At 42.9% G+C, this 22,415-nt stretch overlaps 1 protein-coding gene across 1 annotated transcript in view; it reads left to right on the top strand.

Moving 5' to 3' along the window:
* Window positions 1-22,107, top strand: part of LOC308292823 (immunoglobulin superfamily DCC subclass member 3-like) — a gene marked incomplete at its 3' end in the record, with an annotated part of 28,358 nt that extends 6,251 nt beyond the window's left edge. Inside the window, exons 4-13 of the mRNA XM_080735244.1 lie at window positions 108-245; window positions 1,730-1,888; window positions 12,233-12,398; window positions 15,047-15,297; window positions 15,829-15,993; window positions 16,828-17,016; window positions 19,219-19,332; window positions 20,072-20,198; window positions 20,446-20,569; window positions 22,015-22,107. Coding sequence (XP_080591370.1) covers window positions 108-245; window positions 1,730-1,888; window positions 12,233-12,398; window positions 15,047-15,297; window positions 15,829-15,993; window positions 16,828-17,016; window positions 19,219-19,332; window positions 20,072-20,198; window positions 20,446-20,569; window positions 22,015-22,107 — 1,526 coding nt within the window. The remainder of the gene's footprint in view (window positions 1-107; window positions 246-1,729; window positions 1,889-12,232; window positions 12,399-15,046; window positions 15,298-15,828; window positions 15,994-16,827; window positions 17,017-19,218; window positions 19,333-20,071; window positions 20,199-20,445; window positions 20,570-22,014) is intronic.
* Between the last annotated feature and the right edge of the window lie 308 nt (window positions 22,108-22,415).

The following is a 22,415-nucleotide window of genomic DNA, read 5'->3' as shown; positions in this document are numbered from 1 at the left end:
ATATAAATGTGTTCCTCATATTCAAGGAATATTTTAAATTAAAATATTGGTTTACCAGCCCTACTTAACACGTTGTCTCTTCTCTTCCTGGCTTGTCCCCCTCCCAGGCGGGGCTCCCAGGATCTACAGGGAGCCAGTCATTCTGTCTGGACCCCAGAACATCACCATCACGGTGCACCAGACGGCCATCCTGGAGTGCATCGCCACGGGAAACCCCCGGCCCATCGTCTCCTGGAGCAGGCTGGGTAGGACCATCACCACACCACCACTGGAATGCGCTGTGTTGCGTTACGACTTGAACCGCTTTAACCATTATCTTATGCTCTAGCTCAGGGCTAGGCAACCTTAGGCAGGGTGCCAACATTGGCACAGGGGAGGATGATCACTGGCACACTGGCAGAAGTGTGAGATTCAACAAAAGTTTAGACAGTTAAATTAAGTCCACTGACTCCACTCACATCTATATACAAATTCCATCCTGCACATAATTCTACATTCATTCAAACTAATAAGTTTGACTGGGGAGGGGTTCTGGGATGTGGGTTATTGCTCTGAGTCTGATGATCATTACATCCTGAAAATATTTATATAAGAAGAAAGAAATTAAGGTTATATTATGTAGGCCTATAGCCTATGGACAATCAAAATCAGTTGGAAATATAACATTTTGATGTTGTGTCACTGGTGTCATAATTAAAGTTAATGTTGATATGGCACACTGACTATAAAGACAATGAAAACATGGCACTTCATGTCAAAAAGGTTGCTGAACCCTGCTCTAGCTATTAACACTTTGAATGCCATAGTTTTGCCATAACGAATGTAGATTAGCTGCCAAGGCTTTTTCCTAAACAACCTACGTCATGTGGTAGTCATCAGGCGGACAACAGGCTTGCCAGAAAGACCCAACTGGAAACAGAACTCAGAAATGTTTAAAAACTGTTTAAATTGGTATAATCGTTTTGTTTCTTTTGGTATAATAATGGTTTGGTATGTTGATCTTTTTATTTTAACTCGTACCGTGACAAGCGATAATAAACTAATTGATTTGCATTATAACGAAGATATCGTTACGTTACGTCATGCCACCCCTAGACCGGATAAAACGAATACCAGGCTTTCCTCCTGGTGACGAAAGGTTATCTTGCCAATGGCAGGACGTGTGAAGTTTTGAAATAGTTATTTTGTCTTCGTCAGTGAAAAAAGGTAGTCGTCATTTTTTCGTCATAGTTGTGGTCAGGCACTTGCACACATAGACATCAAAGGGGGCTTGAGCCCCTGCCCTTTTATCCATCTTTAAAAAGTGCCCTCTCCAGACCATGAATGCCGTTTTTACTATGGTGAAAGAAATGTAAATGCTCTCTTTCCATGCCATACCTGAAGGCAGCATTCAAGATAATTGCCTTGTCCAAACTCTGCTGAACTTGAATGCAGCATCTCATGTTGAAAGAATTGTCCTCTCTGTGTAGAAATCCATGCCGTTACGCCACATCTCCAGTATCCAGTACTTGATTTATGCTTGCATAGTTCAGTGTGGTATCAAGCAGCCCGCTATTTTCGATATTTTCACCAAACAGCCCTTTGAAATTTCAGCCCCTGCCTCTCTTAACATTCTGTAGTCGACGAAATTAACATCAACGTGTGTGTGTGTGTGTGTGTGTGTGTGTGTGTGTGTGTGTGTGTGTGTGTGTGTGTGTGTGTGTGTGTGTGTGTGTGTGTGTGTGTGCAGACGGGCGCTCCATCGGCGTGGAGGGCATCCAGGTCCTGGGCACGGGGAACCTGATGATCCAGGATGTGTCCCTGCAGCATTCAGGCGTGTACGTGTGCGCCGCCAACCGACCCGGAACCAGGATGAGACGCACAGCTCTGGGGCGCCTGGTGGTCCAATGTGAGTCACACAACCATACAATTATCATACCTAAAAGAGCTGAGTGTAGGGCTGTCACAATTATTACACAATCGTCTAATCGTGATTTTTTTTTTAAATAATCGTGATTATTTTTCATAATCGTCATAATCTTTCCATGTTGAAAAATGTTCCTATATTTAAAAATGAAGTCAAAAAATAGTGGAAATAGCAGATCTACAAGCTCACAACGCGTCGCATCGCGACGCGTTGTGAGCTTGTAGATCGGCTATTTCCACTATCAATGTTCTTTTTTTTAGTATAAAGTTGTCAAATATGTCAGTAATTTCTTTGTATATTTAGGTTATGTATCATATCTACCATGTGTAACTTCAAAGCCTAAAAGCCAAACAGAAATGTAATTGTCAACAACAAAAACACAATTAAATCGTTAATCGTAATTATTTGAGTGACAATTAATCGTCATGTAAAATGTCATATCGTGACAGCCGTAGCTGAGTGGACACCTTTCATACACTCTGGGATGAGGGGAGAGTGTTTTTTTGCAGGTCTTTCAGTGCGAGTGTATCAAAAATGCAACTGGGTTAAGGCAGCGGAAGCTTGTGATTGGCTGCCCCTTAACCCTAATAGTTGGGGGCGAATGCGATACTTCCGTGACCGCGAGAGCAAAGGTCCGTTTCTCAGTGGTTTTGTCAACTATGAAGGTTAAATAACAAATTGAGCTCCCATGCCCCTCGCAAAAATGCGGCCAACTATGGTTTAGTGATGAGTCATCACTTTTCACAGTCTTTTGGGGTCAGTTTTTTAGCCCAAGGAATGTTTTTCATCCAAAACAAATGCTTGCAATGGATTCAGAATAATTACAAAACCCTAGTTTGACCCTCACATCCCACTTAAAGCAGATTTTTTGGGAGTCATTTTTTCCTTTATAGTATGGTGTATAGTAAGTGAATGAGACTGAAAATTACCCTAGCTGTCAAACATTTTGCTCACATTTTTGCGAGGGACATGGGAGCTCAATTTGTTATTTAACCTTCATAGTTGACAAAACCACTGAGAAACTGACCTTTGCTCTCGTGGTCAGGGAAGTATCGGATTCGCCCCAACTATAACCCTAACCTCAGTAAAACTAACGCTGGTGGATGCTAACCTGGTGATGCTGGTGAAGGCTAACCTGGTGAAATGCTAACCTGCCAATGCTGGTGAATGCTAACCTGAATGTTAAACTGGTCGGACCAACGGTGCTTAACCCAGTTGCTTTTTTTATACACTCAGACTGAAAGACCTGCAAAAAACACACTCCTGGGATGATGTCACAATGCCTACAGTGTTCCTCATAGATGTTATAAGACTGATACTCTGTTATCAATGTTGCCAAACGTGTGTCTGGCCCCATTTTTGGAGTGATTGGAATGGCTGTAGATCTTACTGTGTAGAACCTGGATTAATTGTGTGTGTGTGTGTGTGTGTGTGTGTGTGTGTGTGTGTGTGTGTGTGTGTGTGTGTGTGTGTGTGTGTGTGTGTTTGTGTGTGTGTGTGTGTGTGTGTGTGTGTGTGTGTGTGTGTGTGTGTGTGTGTGTGTGTGTGTGTGTGTGTGTGCATTTATTGCTATGCTTGTGAGAGCCCAAATTATAGTAGGATTTGAGAAACAGACATTTGTGGGGACCCTTTTTTTTTTGATTGGCTCACAATTAGGAAAGAAAGATTGCAGTTGGAGTTAGGGTTAGGCATTTTGAAGAGTTTGGGTTGGAGTTGTGCATGATTTATTTGCAGTTGCACTCCAGTTGCACAGAAGACACTGCTATGTGGGTTAGAAATGGTCCCAAAAGAAGGGTGAAAATGGCATTCATAAGGGTGACATCCTAACATGCTGATGTCCTCCCAAAGATAGTGTGTGTGTGTGTGTGTGTGTGTGTGTGTGTGTGTGTGTGTGTGTGTGTGTGTGTGTGTGTGTGTGTGTGTGTGTGTGTGTGTGTGTGTGTGTGCGCGCGTGTGCCATCCATCAGTCAGCAGTGTGTCCATACACTCTGTACGGCTGGTATTTCAGGCTGTCATTCATTACAGCCTCAGATTTAATTGGCCCTCAGCCAGGGTCCAGCTCATTAACCACGGACGGTGGCCTTGGAGGGTCACGTCACCCTCGTCGGCGTGAATGGGACGAGGCAGCAAACACCTCTCCACGGGCATGAATAAATAAACGACCACGTGAATGATTCCATTATGACAGTGGTGGGAAAAGTACTCAAATGTAAAAGCATCAAAGACTGTACTGCGAGGCGTTGTGAGCTTGTAGATCGGCTAATTTCGGCAAAGAGGTTTGGTGTAGAGGGGAAAAAGAGCAGACTAAGTACAGAGTGAAAGGTCAAGTTTACTAGGACGGTTCAAGTGGTTGAATATCTGAAAACACAAATTGACATGAATCCAAAATACACTGATGATTGTGCTGTCAAACGATGGAATCTATGAAAATGTTGTGGGGGTCCCTGCTTCATCTCTCTCAACTAAGGGGTCCTTGGCCTGAAAATGTTGAAGACCCCTGGGGTAGGCTATTATTATCATACTCAATCATTGTCAATACTTTTAACTAGTTCAATTCAATGTTTATAAACGACCTTTTACTTTCACTTTTTCAATGTTCGAAGAAGCAAAAAAGAACGAACGAAATCGCCGATGGCAATTATTTCGTATGCCTATTAATCGTCGCCTCAAACGCTGTCACCGTGACGGTACCGTCCTTCCAACGTCGCATCGATGCGAGGGGATCAGTCGATGCTATCAGATTGATTAGTGGGGTGGGGGTGGGTGGGGGTGGGGAAGGGACACACCATTAATAATATTCATTCACTTATCGATCCTCTACTGCTCTCTTTTTGGAACAAAGAGCTTGTTCTCCTCTCCGCATGATGACCTGGCCAATTAACCTATAGCCATATCAGTGCTGCTCCAACCTTTTACATTTCTAGGACATGCATACGTCTGAGAGTGTACAAATGTACAGAGTTTGTACTGCGCAAACTATATGGCGATGATACACAATATAGAGCTATTTGACACTGTTACTGAACAAACACTCAATAGCAGGGGTCTTCAATGTTTTCAGGGTCCCCTTAGTTGATAGAGAGATGAAGCAGGGACCCCCACAACCTGTACATAGATTCCATATAGTTTCGTTGACAGCACAATCATCAGTGTATTTTGGATTCATGTCGATATGTGTTTACAGATATTTAACCACTTGATCTGTCAATACTTCTCCCCCCTACTCTCTCTGCAGAAAATAGCTAATCTACAAGATCGTAGTAGCTTGTAGATCTGCTATTTTTGGCTGAAGTTCTCAGAATCTGGTTAAGAATCTGGCTATATAATGCAGATTTTTTTTTTTTTTTTTTTTTATCACACAAAGATTTGGAGGACCCCCTGTAGTAACTCTGGGGACCCCCTAGGGGTCCCGGTCCCCCTGCTCTATAGCAATGATTACTATCATAATATACATCTATTGCACTGTTACTGAACAAACACTCGCAATGATTACTGTTACAATATAGAGCTATTTAACACTGTTACTGAACAAACACTCTATAGCAATGATTACTGTCACAATATAGAGCTATTTAACGCTGTTACTGAACACTCTATAGCAATGATTACTATCACAGTATAGAGCTATTTAACACTGTTACAGAACAAACACTTATTACAGAACTGTAACTTCATAACAAAAGCATGTGTTACACATCATTCTCAACCAAATGAAGCATTGCAGTATGGTACTACAGAGCAGGCAGGCTCAGTAAGCAGTGACATAAGCCAGTGTATTGTTATAGTATTGATTTGTTGACAGCATATAATAAGTCATGTTCAAAGTGGACACCATGGCCCCCTGTGGGCTGACACCAGTGGGTTCTCAAATGGGGGTTATGTGCACCCCCTAGGGATATAAGGGGGTACTGCATGGGATATGTGAGAGAAAGTGGACAATCAGATAATTCATTGTGTTTAATTAAAAGAGCACAACTGTTATTGAATAGAGAGCGATGCTTCCATTATGTTTTGCCACATACATCTGCTCCAAGGGGCACAAATTGCAACTCTTTCACTGCATTTCTTGTTTGTAATACTGTTGTCATGTGTTCATTCTATACATGTATGTTCTCTTAAGCTAAACATTCATTCATTCATTCATTCAGTTCGTTTTATTTTTCAGCACTTTTGGACAGTTCAATACAAGTACATATCTGTTATCAGTGCATCTGCATAGTTTCAAGAAAGAAAGAAAGAAAGAAAGAAAGAAAGAAAGAAAGAAAGTTATTTCAAGGCACAGATAGTGCAGTGCATTTGACACGAAAAAGGGTCCAAGGTGCCAAAAAAAGTGAATTGGGAGAAGCATAATGCTTAAAGCATTGCGGTCAGGTAAAGGGGGTACAAGGGTAAGGGTACCAGGAGCCTACAGTAGACAGTTAGAGACCCATCCATCTTTCCATGATATGGGTCTTATAACTGTTTGTCAGTTTATGTGTGAACTTGTAATCTGTCTCTGAACACAGAACCACTTGGGAAGTTCTTTCCTCAAAGCAGGGTCCTTGAAGGGGGTCCCCCCAACTAAACGATCGATCATTCAGAGAGTGTACAAATGGAACCAAATGGACCCTTACGGTTCTGTAACTCTGAGAGTGTACACATGGACAATAAGGGTCCATTTAATTTGGTTCCATTTGTACACTGTCAGAGTGGCCTAATGCATAGTAAACACATGGAACTGACCGACTGTCCGTCCGTCTGTCTCTCCGTCTGTCTGTCTCTCTGGGTCCATGTTCATGGTCAGCTTGAAGGGACAAAAGAGGACAAGGGCAGTGTGTGTGTGTGTGTGTGTGTGTGTGTGTGTGTGTGTGTGTGTGTGTGTGTGTGTGTGTGTGTGTGTGTGTGTGTGTGCGCGCCTCGGACAATAGGAGTGCGCAGGGTGTGCGTCTTTAAAGGTCGGGAGGGGGAGGTCAAGGGATGACCCCTGACCTATCACCCCTGACCTCCACCTTCAGAAGGACCTGGCAGTGGGAGGGGGGGGGGGGGGGGGGCTTTGGGGGCGGAGCTATCTGGGTGTGATTGATGGGCTCCCGGAGGAAGGAAGCGAACGGCCGAACGAACGGTGCGTGACCCGGTGGGGGTGGGGCCTCCGCACAGCTGGTGGTCAGCGCGGTGTGTGTGTGTGTGTGTGTGTGTGTGTGTGTGTGTGTGTGTGTGTGTGTGTGTGTGTGTGTGTGTGTGTGTGAATACTGAAAGAGATCTTATGAATATCAGCTCATATATGCCTCATATAATAAGAAGGATTTAGAAGACATTTATAGAATATAGCAATGATTACTGTCACAATATAGAGCTATTTAACACTGTTACTGAACAAACACTCTTTAGCAATGATTACTATCACAATATAGAGCTATTTAACCCTGTTACTGAACAAACACTCTATAGCAATGATTACTATCACAATATAGAGCTATTTAACACTGTTACTGAACAAACACTCTATAGCAATGATTACTATCACAATATAGAGCTATTTAACACTGTTACTGAACAAACACTCTATAGCAATGATTACTATCACAATACAGAGCTATTTAACACTGTTACTGAACAAACACTATAGCAATGATTACTATCACAATATAGAGCTATTTAACACTGTTACCGAACAAACACTCTATAGCAATGATTACTATCACAATATAGAGCTATTTAACACTGTTACCGAACAAACACTCTATAGCAATGATTACTATCACAATATAGAGCTATTTAACACTGTTACCGAACAAACACTCTATAGCAATGATTACTGTCACAATATAGAGCTATTTAACACTGTTACCGAACAAACACTCTATAGCAATGATTACTGTCACAATATAGTGCTATACTTTACCGTTACTGAACAAACATACAAGCTCACAACGTGAGCATGTAGATCGGCTTTCTGAAGTATTTTAAAATGTTTTTCAAAATAGTAAAAAGAAAAGCAAAGAAGTTTAGGGATAAGGGGTAAATGTAGATGACAATGCCTGCATGCACATTATATCTGTACGTAACTAGTGACATTATAACATATCTGTACGTAACTAGTGACATTGTAACATATCTGCACGTAACTAGTGACATTATAACATAAGATTACAAGACATAATATTGTTGGGGAAAAAAACCTTGTGTTTCCTTATTTCAACTTCTCATTTATGTTTTCCGTAGATTAACGCACTATAGGCTACTACATCATAGATGAGTCTTGCACGGAAGTAGTGAAAATAGCCTATCTGCAAGCGCACTTTCACTACTTTGAAAAGGCTTTTAAAACAATACTAAAAAAGCAACGGTTTTGGACATGATACAAGGTTTGTATGTCCCCAGCAGCGATGCTATACTTTGGTTTTTTGGTTGTATTTGAATGTGAAAGCAGATGGTGCAGAGAGACAGGGGCCATACCGTCCGTCCGTCCGTCCGTCCGTCCGTCCGTCCGTCCGGGGCCTCACAAAACAAAGCCCCGGTCGGACGGTGATCTAATGAACGGATGACCTCTGGTGAAACTCAAGGTCAAGCCGCGTTTGCCTATAGCCAAGAGAATAGCTGATCGATACGCGGTATGGATCGGTGGACAAATGGACGGGGGGGCTTGACAGCTTAAATCTTCACGCCGCGAGGACAGATGAAGGGGTGGACAGTCTCCCGCGTGCGTGACATGCACACACACACACACACACACACACACACACACACACACACACACACACACACACACACACACACACACACACACACGTGCAGGGCGTGATTTAATTATCCATCTGGCTGTCCCCCAGTGTGTCAGTGACAGATAAAGAAACCTTGAACTTGCGTTGTTCTGGATTGAGCAGTGCGGTCGGCTTCTTCCGTCTACTCATCTAAAAAATACAACAACTCTAGTTTAAATCCTATTCTAGAGTTGAATTGAAAAAAAGTATAGCCTATATAAAAGTTACAAGACAGAAGATTAAATCATTTGAGCTTTGGATCAGCGGTGAGAGATGGACTGAAGCAGTGCATGACAGTGACATTTTACAAAGTAGGCATTTGAAACTATAGGATAGCAAGTAAACAATGAACTTAGCATCGGTCTAAACAACATGCTGTCTAAATAACACAAATATTTCAAACTCTAGGATAGCAGGTAAACAATGAATCTAAACAACATGCTAAGTATCTAAGTAACACGAATATTTCAAACTGTAGGATAGCAGATAGGCTATAATGACGAATCTGCCTAAACAAGATGGTATCTAAATAACATTTTGCACATGTGTGGTCAAGCAAAAACGAATGTAAACAGCAAAATCTAAATAACCGACATCTATCTAAACAGTAATTTAGCAAACTAGCATTAAATCTAGCAGTGGGGAAATGCATGGAAGCTGGTTACAACTGTTTGAAAAGACCAGTGTGAAATATAAAGGACCCCTATAATAAAATGATAATAATAACTGGTCGAAATAACTAACAAGCACATAGATATTTTCCTCCAAATCTGCATGATGTTCTGATAGGATAATGGTCAAGTCCAAGTGAATCCCAGACACATGATGGATGACCCTCTACTCCCCCTCTAACAGCACTGCTGTTCCTGCAGCCAGGCTGCATGTGGCTCTAGTAACCTCTGACCTGCTCTGTTCTTGCCTCAGCCACTTAAAAAAAACCCCAGCATCCATATTATTCTGGTGGGAACATTATTATCTCCCCCCATGCACCACCAAAAGAAATGGTACACCTACAAGCCCGTTTTAGCACCCTCTAGTGGACGAACAGTGTTAAGCACACAGACTGACCAGTGTGTCATCATTCCCAATACAATTTACAATTTACAATTTAGGCATTTAGCAGACGCTTTTAATCCAAAGTGACTTAATAAGCAGGTAATACATCAATATAGTAAGCAAGATAACATGTCAGTACATCAACAACAATAGCTAATAGTTGTTTGCATGGCTTTGTGGCTCTGTCGAGCTATCAAGGCCATTATTACTGTTAGTGCGGGCTGTTTCCTCCTTCCATTTTTTTATCAAACTAGCAAAATGTCTTTCTATAAGCATCAGGCAAAACCTATTTCACAAAATAATAAATAAGATGCTGTAGGCCTATGTGTGGTCATGTAGATAAACCTTCGCTCGTCATGATTTCATGCATCAAAACTTGCAGCTTTATCGCCACATCACAGGTTTAAAGGTCTAAAGAGGTGCGTGAAATTATTTCCATGCAAGTTCCTCGAGTTGCAGTTTTTTAAAACTATATATATATTTATATATTTGTTTTGAAAAGGGAAGAAGTACGAGGCAGTTAAACCAGTAAAGCTGAAAGCAAGGAGCCAGGAATAGATGTGTGGATGTGTGGGATCTGTAGGAGGAGCCAAGCAGTTTGGGGAATACGGACAGAAATCCATGAACATTGATTTATTTATCTTCCCATTGAAACGGGTCTTCTCATTGACACTTTCACCCCTCTGGCTTAACCCCCACCCTCACCCCCAACCCACCCCCTCTCCTCTCCTCTCTCCTCTCCTCATCTTTTACTTTTTATTAATTTATTATTTCTCTCTTTTCCTTTCCTCCTCTCCTCTCCTCTCGATCGTGTTCATTGAAAAAAGAAAGCATCTATTATTTCTCCTCACCTCTCCAAAAATAGCATAGCAGAGACCGCCGCCAAGTATAAGAACGGAGGCTTTAGCACAGCCTCTCCTGGCCAGGGGTTGATGATGGGTGAGGGGTTCAGGGATGGGGAGCGGGGAGTGGGGAAGGGTTGGACCTAAGGGTCAAATAGATCAATGAGATGCGTTGGGGGGGTTGGGATAGGGATTACGCCAGTGCTATACGTATATATCTATACCACATATATGCATGTCCATTGTGTGAGTTGTAAGCGCTGTGTCACGCGGAACGGACGACCCCGACAATCTGCCCCCCGCCACGGCCGGACGGCTGGCTGGATGGCTGGCTTTCTGCCGTGTGTGTGTGTGTGTGTGTGTGTGTGTGTGTGTGTGTGTGTGTGTGTGTGTGTGTGTGTGTGTGTGTGTGTGTGTGTGTGTGTGTGTGTGTGTGTGTGTGTGTGTGTGTGTGTGTGTGTGAGAGAGAGAGAGAGAGAGAGAGAGAGAGAGAGAGATGTTAGTTGCTCACAGCAGTTTCCTCAGGGAGCTAAAGATGGTGGAGTTGGTATCTCTTTGCTTCAAACAAACAAACAAAAAAGTCCAAACCACCATATTGCGATTGCTATAGAGCAGTGGCATATTCAGAGGTAGGCGGAGTAGGCTGCCGCCATGTGTTAAACCTTGTGTGATCTGATCCAGCCTAAATTAGTATTTTTCAAATCGACTGAAAAACTCTCCATTTCCATTGTGTAAAGTCCTGACTGGACAGTATAATATGGAGAGGGCCTTGAAAACAGCCCAGCTCCCGAAGAAATGTTGCTTAACCAGTTCCTTGTCCAATCACGGGTAGGCGGCCAATTAATCAACTCGCTCATAGGGATGCAAATCTTTGCTATTGTTTTCAAGGGGTGATAGGGTCGGGGGGGTTGGGCCATCAACTGGCTGTACCTGCAAATTACTGTATATTTCAGGGGCTGGCATTTTGGCTGGCATTTTGCCTACCCTGAATCTCATTCATGAATATAGGCTACTGCTATAGAGTGTTTGTTCAGTAACAGTGTTAAATGACAACTTCGTTTTTTTTTACAACAAGGGTTCATATTTGAGATTGTAATGTCCGTCTGTCTTTCAGTGTTATATGAGATACATAACGTGGTTTCTGTGTAAATAAGCCAAAAAGCTTGCTAGGATCTCCTTTTAGTTGACCTTGTACCAGTGATTTGGACTGTCATGAAACTGTACTGTTTCCTATGCTACCTTCTATTATATTCTTCTTCTTCTTCAACCTAACCTCAAAACCACCTCAAAACCACGTCCACAAAAAAAAAGGTTTATTGCATGGTGTTAAAGGCCCACTTCACCTCTGGGACAACCCTATCTTATTTTATTGTTGTTTGGGACATGATCAACACAATCCTGAGTTATTTTTTGTGTTCAATCTGTGTTTTTAGATATTTTAGTATTTCAGCATGTACTAGTGATGCATTTTGCATCATCAGTGATGCGTTTTGCATCATATGATGCATTTTGCATCACTAGTACATGCTGAAATACTAAAATATCTCAAGAAACAGATTGAACACAAAAAATAACTCAGGATTGTGTTGATCGTGTCCCAAACAACAATAAAATAAGATAGGGTTGTCCCAGAGGCGAAGTGGCCCTTTAACATGACTCAATATGTCTGTCTCTCTCTCTCTCCTCAGCACCACCTGAGTTCGTCCAGTGGCCGCAGTCTGTCTCCAAGCCAGCGGGGGGCAGTGCAGTGTTCACCTGCGTGGCCCAGGGCACCCCCGAACCCCACCTGATCTGGCTGAAGAACGGCAAGGTGCTGACGCCCGGAGACAACGTCAAGCTGACCAACAACAACAGGTACAACACACACTGTACCCCTACATCAGTGGTTCTCACACTTTCAAGATAGCAAGGCCATTTGGCCTTTGGCAGAAAGGCCAAATGCAAGGCCATCAAATAAAACTAGATTTTAGTCCATTAAAAGAATTTGTTGAATTTAAGGGTTAACCCTCTAAGGCCCGCATTAAGAAATACTTGAAATAAAAAATTGAAAAAAATCAGATGGTGTTGTAGGAGTCCTATTAAGAGGAAAATGTAATGTTTTTTTCAAAAAAATGTTTTTGTAAGATTTTATAGCCATAAATCAAAAATCATAAATCATGCTCTAATTTACATATGGGGGATATTTTTCACAATAACAACATATGTACATGTTCTAGACATTCTAATGATCACCAAAAAAAATAGTACAGGCATTTTACTTATGTTTTTGTGAGGTATAGCCTCCATGAAAAAGTGAGATGTTGTTTGTCAAAACTCTGGAATTTCAGCGGGTGTGGCGGGTGTGAATGTCAGCCCCTGTGGGGGGTATTTATATGCAAATATTGTGGCCAATGGCATTGTAATACTAAACAATAGAATCCAATGGTGGTGTTTAGGTGGTAGGGGGAGCTAAAATAAAATGATTTAAACCTTTTTTTGGATAAAATACAAACGTTGTAATATTACAACCGTGGGCCTTAGATGATAACCTAATCTGCAGTGAAATAGATAAATGATGGTATTTACAATCTTATCCATGCTCAGCCCTGCGCCAATCAAAGTCACTGGATTGGTTTAAAGATGGGGACTCGGGGGAGTTAAGATTTTCTCAACAAACAAAAAAACAGTGGTGTCTACATGACCAGAAAGAGACAGAGGAGAAAGTGGTACAGTCAGCTGGGGTATTAAGGCCACTGTGGCCTCAGGTCATGCCATTTCTTTTGGATGGCCAAACTGAGGGGTAACGGCCTTCATGGCCTCCCTGAAATTCCTGCCCTGATTCTAGATATGGCTTAAGTGGTTCATGTAATCTTCATTTTGGTGTTGGAGTACAAGAAAAAAGCACATAGTTTGTCTTGGAAATGTAGTGGAGTGAAAGTCAAAAGTATATATTTTTTGTTTTACTTTACTCAGTTAGTCTGTTAGTTATTGTCCACCACTGCTAAGCCAGTACATGTATATGGACTCAAACACCACAAGCATAATTAACACCCTGCACAGTGCACAGCACATCCAATCTCTGCACTTCATGCTTAATGCCACAGGGTGGCAGTGCTGTGTCAGTGTAGATGTTAATGGTGATCAGAATTGTGAAGGGCTGTTGGTGATATTCTGAACTTTGACAGATAAAGCAATTTGTTTAAAGAAAAACTAGTTAGACACATTTTCTAAGAAAGAAAAAAATAACGTTTTTTTTAGCTGCAATATCACTTCAACTCTCCGTATTTGATCAAAACTGACCTGTAAAGAGAGCATTTGGTAAGTTTCGATACACAAATAGTTTCACCAAAAAGAAAAAAAGCAGATCTACAAGCTCACAACAGCTATATCTCTCTAGCCCAGTGTTTCTCAAATTGTGGTACATGTATCCTTAGGGGTACTCCAGGGGGTACAGGAAAAAATAAGAAGATGTATTTCACTCTTATAAATGACTAAACATTGACGGTCTTTGTGTGAACCTACTCATCTGTAAATTGTTAAACCATCAGTCAAATAAGTTGACTAGTACAACTGTTATTGAATAGAAAGCAATGTTTATTTGCCATTATGCTGTTTTATTTTTGACATATTGGCATTGGAACTGGACTTTTGCTGAGCTTTTAGTGAGCAAAATGCTGTAGTCAGAGGAATGGGGTACTTGGCTTCAGGAATCAGCATAAGGGGGTACAGAAGCCAAAAAAGTTTGAGAACCACTAGCACACAGAGGCACAGTGTTTCTCAAAGTGGATTCTAGGGACTCTGTGGGTTCCGTTAGGGGGGGGGTCTAAATTGACCCATACAAGTTTGCAACTATGACAGCGTACAAATGGAACCAAATGAACCCTAACAGGTCCGTTTGGTACTGGGAGTCTGGTGTAACGCACAGGTCCTGGACCTGGTTAGAGCAGGAGTGGACCTGGTGAGACGTAGGAGGGGGCAATCCACAGAGCCTAGTCCTTGGCTTCCACAAGCCAGATTTCCTCTCCCAGTCTCGGGAGAGTAGTTCCGGAGCGGTGGAGTGAATGGTCCTGTCTTTCCCTAATGGGACTGATCGTGGGTAGCTACTGGGACATTAATCTGAGCTGGGACAATACCGGTTGTAGAGCCATGTGCAATCCCTCAAAACATTGAGAACAGAAACCAAACAACAACACTACAACTATCTACAGCACATGTGTCAAGGTGAATCCTACCAGACTACTGGGACGTAAGTCGGGACTTGATCAACCCCGGCTGGGTCACCTGGATGAGGGTTATGATGTTGCGAGACCCGAAACCCTGATGAGTTCAGGCTATGACTGAGGATACATCCCAGGTGCATCCATGTGATGTTTTTTCGTCATTTGTACACTGTCAGTTAAGGGAAGACCTTGAAATGTGAAAGTTTGAGAAACACTGATCTAGCCTATATCATCAGAAGGCATTCATATCGTCCCGTTCCTAAATAAACCGCTAACTAACCGCTTTCTGTCCGGCGCACGCAGCACTCTGGCGGTGACGCGCATCAGCTCAGTGGACGAGGCCATCTACCAGTGCATCGCCGAGAACAGCGCGGGCACCAACCAGGCCAGCGCCCGCCTGGCCGTGGCCGTGGCCACCGACCTGCCCGCCCCCCCGCAGGGCCTGGCCGCCGGCCCGCTCTCCCCCAGCGCCCTGCACGTCACCTGGACCCAGCCGCCCCCCGAGGTCACCCACGGCATCATCGGATACGTCCTGCACTTCCGCAAGATCGGAGGTGGGTCCACGAGGGGTTATTTTATTAATTGTTTTGGGATAGTTTGTAATGTCCCTCCCTCTTGATTAAGCCATTAAGACCTGGATTTATATTACACTTTAGCTATTGAAAAACATCACATATACAAGCTCTACAGCAGATCTACAAGCTAGTGTCGCGCTGCGAGCTTGTAGATCTGCTATTTGTTTTTAAGTTGTGAACATTTTTGCAATCTTTGAATATATCTTATTTTAATGCGAGCAAGTGAGAGATATTTGTTGATATTAAAAAAAAAGTTCTGGTTACCTCAGAAATCGGAGCAGTGTGTGTGCATGTGCATGTGCATGTGCATGTGCATGTGCATGTGCATGTGCATGTGCATGTGCTTGCGTTTTACAAATGTCTATACAAATATAGCAATGGTTTTTATGGTTCAAAACAGACGAAGGCTTGCAGTTAAAAATGTCAAATGAATGGCATTCATAAAATCGTGGTCCTAAAATGTTAATGTCCTCACAAGCAAGTATAGTAACACAGACGTGTGTGTTTCAGAGCCGGACAGCCGCGAGCTCCAGGAAGCGGTCAGCAAGAGCACGTTTCAGCACGACTTCAGCAGCCTGGACCCTGCCACCACCTACTGCATCTACCTGAAGGCCTACAGCCCTGTGGGGGCCAGCCTGCAGAGCAGCACTGTGGTGGTCACAACACTAGGGGGCGGTAAGACACTCATAGAGATTATTATAGAATCTATAATAGATAGATAGAGCAGCACTGTGGTGGTCACCACACTAGGGGGAGGTATGGAGCAACAAATACCACCTCATCACTTGTGCCAGTGGGGTTCCAAATGGACTTACAAAGGGTCATTCATACTCTGCAGTCTGCAGAAGGTGAAGATCAGTTGTTTTCTAAAGTCTCACTTCACCCTGACTTCACCCTAGTATGACTTTAGAAAACAACACTGCGGTGAACTTCTCTTCACCTTCTCTGGAGTATGAATGAGCCTTAAGAGTCTGTAACTCTGACAGTGTAGGAATGGAACCAAATGGACCCTTATGGGTCTGTAACTCTGAGCTTGTACATATGGAACCAAATGGACCCACGTTGTTTCTTTTTTAATTTTATTTTGTCACATTCATCTGACTCGCATTCATCTGTCCCACAAGTATAGCAGAATATGACAAAATAGACGTTGTGAGGACTGTTTGGTGCTCACAAGGTACAAAAGTATTTTAGAGATCCAGTTACAATTGTGGGGTTGGTGTTAGATTTACGAATCACGATTAGACATTTAGTGGTTAGGTCTATGGTTAGGTCTATTGCTCGGTCAGTGCTTTTGTGGCCCACAGTGTGTTGTGGGCTTATTAGACCTGCAATTTTACAGCTTTAGACTCATGGATATATTTTTTAATACAATTGTTTTAATTGCATTCATAAAATCGCTGTTTTATAATGATGATGTCCTGTGTGCGTGTGTTCGTGCGTGCGTGTGTGCGTGCGTGTGTGTGCGTGCGTGCGTGCGTGTGTGTGTGTGTGTGTGTGTGTGTGCAGTCCCCAGTGCGCCCACCTTCTTCACCAAGGTGCTGAACAGCAGTGCGGTGCAGGTGCTCTGGGAGCTCCCCTCCAAGGCGGGGCAGACCCAGGGCTTCCGTCTCTCCTACCGCAGGGTCCCCCACGCAGACTACCAGGAGCCCGTCCTGCTGCCGCGCCAGACCAACGCACACACCCTCTCTCTGCTCGGTAAGTGTGTGTGTGTGTGCGTGTGTTGGTTGGTACCACTGTTGGGCAAGCAACCAGGTCTGCGAAAACAAGACCATAAGAAGCGACTATGGCCCACATGATCACTTTTTACAAAAGAAAACTCGAAATAATTACCCAATGAATGAATGAATGAATAAATGAGCATTTAACTCATTTACTACCAAGAATATTTAATGATGAATATTTATGATGTAATATTCAAAAAATGTACAGTGTAATTCAGGGGTGCCGTGGATGAGAATGTTATTTACAGGGGTCCCCTGAGTCAAAGAAGTTTTAAAACCCGTGCTCTAATCAACATCACCCGATGCTGTGTCAATAGACTGAGCAGATTCTCTCCTCTCAACATCACCTTTCCAATCCATCCAATCCCTCGTCATTGATTTTCTCTTGAGAACACCTGCAACATGCCGGTGTGGCCATCATCAATCTGATTGGACGATGTTTTGACCACACAATGTCACTGACATCATAGCCTAACCCATCATAGCCTAGAATGGATCTCTATTGGAGACATGGGAATCAGTGCGGTCAATAGGATCAATCAATAGAGAATTAAAGGGGATTTAAGTTGTGCGCACGGCTGCCGGGCACTGGAAATCGACGATCTACAAGCTCACGCACAGTAGATCCATATTAGTAGATCTAATAATAAAATAGCTACATCGGCTCCAAATCGGTACCCCGCAGTTCAAAACTGTTCCTCTAATATATATCATATTTTATCCCTAGTCAACACTGTACTAGATGTCCAGCCTGCTATTGAATAATTGTAACACAATAGGTGGCTAGAGAGGATATTAAGAGGGGCAGGTGCCAGCTTTCAACAGAAACAGTGTTGTGCATGTCAGATAAACACAGCATAATCCATACCTGGTTTAACTGTACATGAACAGACCCGGCCTTCTAATCCTCTGATCAATGGCGTTCGATTAGAGCAGTGGTTCTCAACCAGTGGTCCGGGGACCACCAGTGGTCCTCAGCTAAATGATGGAGAGTTGGTGACCAAATGGACCCTTATAAATCTTAAATGTAAAACGTAAAATGGGTCTATTAGGTTCCATTTTACACTCTCAAGAGTTAAATTATCGTTAAACATCTGCTTAACTTACAAGAAGCCTACTTATAATGTAGAAGAATTGTTATTTTGAAGATCGTTTGCCTGTTAGCTCTCCAATGGTAGTTTAGGGATACAGGGTAAGGCATGGACGATAATATAGCTACAGTAAATACGTATCTCTGGGGTGGCAGAGGCTCAGGGGTAGAGAAACCGTCATTAGAACACAGAGGGTTCCCAATGGGTTCCCAGTTCGAACCCGGGCTCCCCCAGAGTTATTGTTGAAGAGTCCTTGAGCAAGACTCTGAACCCCTAGTTGCTCCCGGTGAGCAGGTTGGTGCCTTGGATGGTTTCCTCCGCCATCGGTGTGTGAATGTGTGTGTGAATGGGTGAATGTAATGCACAATCTCTGTAAAGCGCCTTGGATAAAGGCGCTATATAAATTTACCATTTATCTAATCAAATGGTGGTCCATGGCTCAAACCAGAATAAATAATGGACCTTGATATGAAAAGGTTGGAAACCACAGGATAAGAGGAGGGCTTTTTAGTTTGTTTACTTTAGTTTTTTTTTAGAAGCAGCATGTGACAAAGGTTGGATGGATGTCTGTATGGGGAAGCAGCTGTCTAAGCTGTGAGCGTCCTGTCAATCCAATAGGATCAATGTGAAGACACATATAGTTTTCACTGCTTCAATAACAAGCTCTGAATTACCTTCAGCAAACCGTTTAACCCCCAGCTGTCCTTGTAGAAGCAATGGGACATGGCTTTACTGTTTTACCATACCAATCTTATATCGGAAAAGCTCTGTATCGGCAAGCATGCCAGTCTATGCCATTCCAATGACACACACATTCTTTAATTACACACAGAAATCAAATAGGTACACTGTATCGTTCGACTGATACACAAGTTATCGAAATCGGAATCTGAAAGGAAGAAATGGTGTAGGTCAGATCCAACCAGTCAGATAAATACTACTAATAATTTGCCAATACCACTTGTACCATATTATATACACTTAGTTGAGGGGAGTCAACTATCTTGAAATATTTTTGTAGATAGTTTAATTAATTGTGGCAGGCTTAGGCATACTGTACAATTTATATTGTGTGTGTTTTCCAGAATCCGGGGCAGTGTATGAGCTGTGTCTGGTGGCTTATAACGGCAACGGTGAGAGTGAGTGTTCCAAGAGGCTGGTGTCGCTGGCAGAGGATGGAACCAGCGCCCAGAACACTGGTGAGTTTACCTACTCTAGCACCAGAACACCGGTGAGTTTACCTACTCTAGCACCAGAACACTGGTGAGTTACTGAGTATACCCACTTACACCTGTCATGCTGTGGGGGCAGAGACAGTGGTGTAAAGTAACAATATTCCAACTCTTTGTGTTTTTTTGTCCTACTTGACTAAAGCGTCACACAAAAGCATCAAAAGTAGCAGATCCGCAAGCTGGAAACGCAGCGCCAAGCTTGTAGATCTGCTACTTTTGTTATTGTTGAATTTTAACCCTGAAATGTATAACACGGTAGAAAACACCACTGCCTTTAATGCTGGGAACGTCTTTTAGACTCAGGCCATTTATGTCCCAGCTTCTGGAGCAATTGAAAGCCTAAATATTTGGCAATTGCCGACAATTACGTACATCCATAACCAAAGTCATTCGCTGCATTTTAAAAATGACTGCCAAAGTTCCAGGATGCCACAAGTCTCCATAGACTTCCATGTAATTCATAGTGCACGGATCATGCACGCCCATGCACAGATCATGGGGGTCAAACATGCAATTTCGCGATCATGCCTAGTAGATAGAAGGAAGTAAAAATAAAGGCCCAAAACTCGGGAAACTCGGGCGTGGCGGTGTGAACATATGGTATAACTCATGAAACTCCTGATAAAGCAGTCAATGAGTTACATGAAATGTCTGTTTGGTGGGCATATAGTCCAGAAATCCTCCTAAACTGTTCTCCCTCTGCCAGGTGGCAAGGCACCGTGCCAGTGTCGGGACGGAGAGGGCTCTCTGGGTGGCATCGTGGTTGGCATTCACATCGGCGTGGCCTGCATCATCTTCTGTGCCCTGTTCCTGATGCTGGGTTACCGACGCAGGTGAGGGCCTACTATCACTGTTCATTTATTTAGATGTACTGTAGTTGGGTTACCGACGCAGATGAGGGCCTACCACTGTTCATTTAGATGTAGTTGGGCTACTGACGCAGGTACTGTTCATTTAGATGTAGTTGGGCTACTGACGCAGGTACTGTTCATTTAGATGTAGTTGGGTTACTGACGCAGGTGAGGTTTTGTAGTAAGGTGTGTGTGTGTGTGTGTGTGTGTGTGTGTGTGTGTGTTTCAGTGTGTTTTGCAGCAAAGGGACTCAGGACAACTGGTCCGTGCCGAGGGAAAACGGAGGACATCAGGGACACAACGGAGCTCCCAAGGACACGGCGCTGCGCTCCAGAGTGGACCTGGTTCCTCAGGTACGGCCTCTCAGTCCAGCTCAAACACCTAGCTAATAGTTAATTAACTAGGTTATTACATATATATATATATAATCTTTATTCAGGAATCACACAGGGGGTCCATATCAAAAACACCAATGACAACAACAGCAACAATACAGTATACAAAAAGAACATAAAATACATAAAAGACACATAACAACCATATGCTGTCAGTGCACAACAAAGAGGCTTCTGCGCCAATGGCGCCACAGACTTGAGCTATACCTAAAGGAGCTTTTAGTAGGGTCCGTTAGTTTCATTAGAATGTCATTCTCAGATTCATTCAACCGACACATGAATCTGTACATCAAGTTTCTTAGTAGAGCTTTAAAAGTAGGTAACTGCAGATTAACAAATAATTGGCTGGCGCTGTGCCATCTAGGCACACGCAATAACAGCCGCAGAGCATCATTGTAAGCTACATTTAGTCGCTGTAAGGATTTAGCCTTGTACCTATAACCTTGTACCTATAACTATTACTATGGATTAACCATAGTAATATAGTATAGTATAGCCTTGTACCTATAACTATTACTATGGATTAACCATAGTAATAGTTATTACATGGAGTACAGTTCTCTGTCAGGGACTAATAGGGTTGACTAGCATGTGTTTTTCCTTTAACCTCTTTGAGTCCATATTATGTGTTCAAATACATTGTCCATGTATTCCCAAAGAATCACAGTGTTCACTTATTCATATCCATACTAATACATGTTTCCCTTAAAAACCCGCACTACACATTTCACACAGATTTATTGTTTTGCTAAATAGTTACTCTAAAGATTGTAAATGAACAAACCTTGTATTGTATCGCCAACCATGTATCGCGATGCGTATCGCATCGCTGTTAAAATGTAAAACCGTTACACCCCTAGTCCTTAAAAGACACTTTTTCAGTGGTTCTCAACCTTTTCAGGCCTCAACCCCCAAAATAATAATATTTGAACTGGGGACCCCCCACCCTGCTCAAGCACTTGACATTTTAAGAGTTGGCATTACATTTAGTTTGACTCGATCTGTTCCATTGTGGAAAATAGCAGTTGGGATGCGTTGTGAGCATGTAGATCTGCTATTCACAATGTCTGCCTCTAATATTTGACAATTTGACCAATGTTTGACCGGAGGTACTAAAAAGACATTTAAAGTCCTTAAATTGTCACTTTAGAAATGTGCAGATATACATTTATACTGTATGTTGGTCTGTTTACTGTTGAGTTAGGAAAAACAATTCTAACATTTAGCTAAACATATGGAAAAATAATTTGGGGACCCTCCGGGGGTCCCAACCCACTGCTTGAGAACCATTGCACTATTTGAGGAAGGGGGTCAAAACAAGTATCTAATGTTTTTGTTTTTTCCTCCCTTTTCTTCCCATCACTCTCTCTCCCTCCTCTCTCTCTCTCTGTCCACCCTCCCAGGCCGGGGGTCCGACGAGCCCCCCCACTCAGTGCCAGGTCCTCATCGAGCAGCACTCCTCGCCAGGTGGTCTTCCTGGCACAGGCACTGGCTAGCACTGACCCCCCCTCCTCCCCTAAATAACACCCCCACCCCACCCTACCCCACCGCAAGTGGTCTGCATGGTTCCTCCACCTCACCCTACCCAAACAGAGACCCCCGTACCCCAAACCTACCTAACCCCCTCCTACCCCAGTGGTTCTCAAACGTAGACATTTGAAGGTCTTCACTTTAACAGTTTACAAATGGAACCAGAACCAAATGGTTCCATTTATATACTGTCAAAGTTACAGACTTTTAACGGTCAATTTAGACCCGCATGAAGGAACCTAGACAGTCCCTGAAATCCACTTTGAGAACCACT

This window comes from Nannobrachium achirus, assembly GCF_963921795.1.
Source record: "Nannobrachium achirus genome assembly, chromosome: 10".
In the NCBI taxonomy this organism is placed as follows: domain Eukaryota; kingdom Metazoa; phylum Chordata; class Actinopteri; order Myctophiformes; family Myctophidae; genus Nannobrachium; species Nannobrachium achirus.
This window is presented reverse-complemented; position numbering and strand designations above follow the sequence as displayed.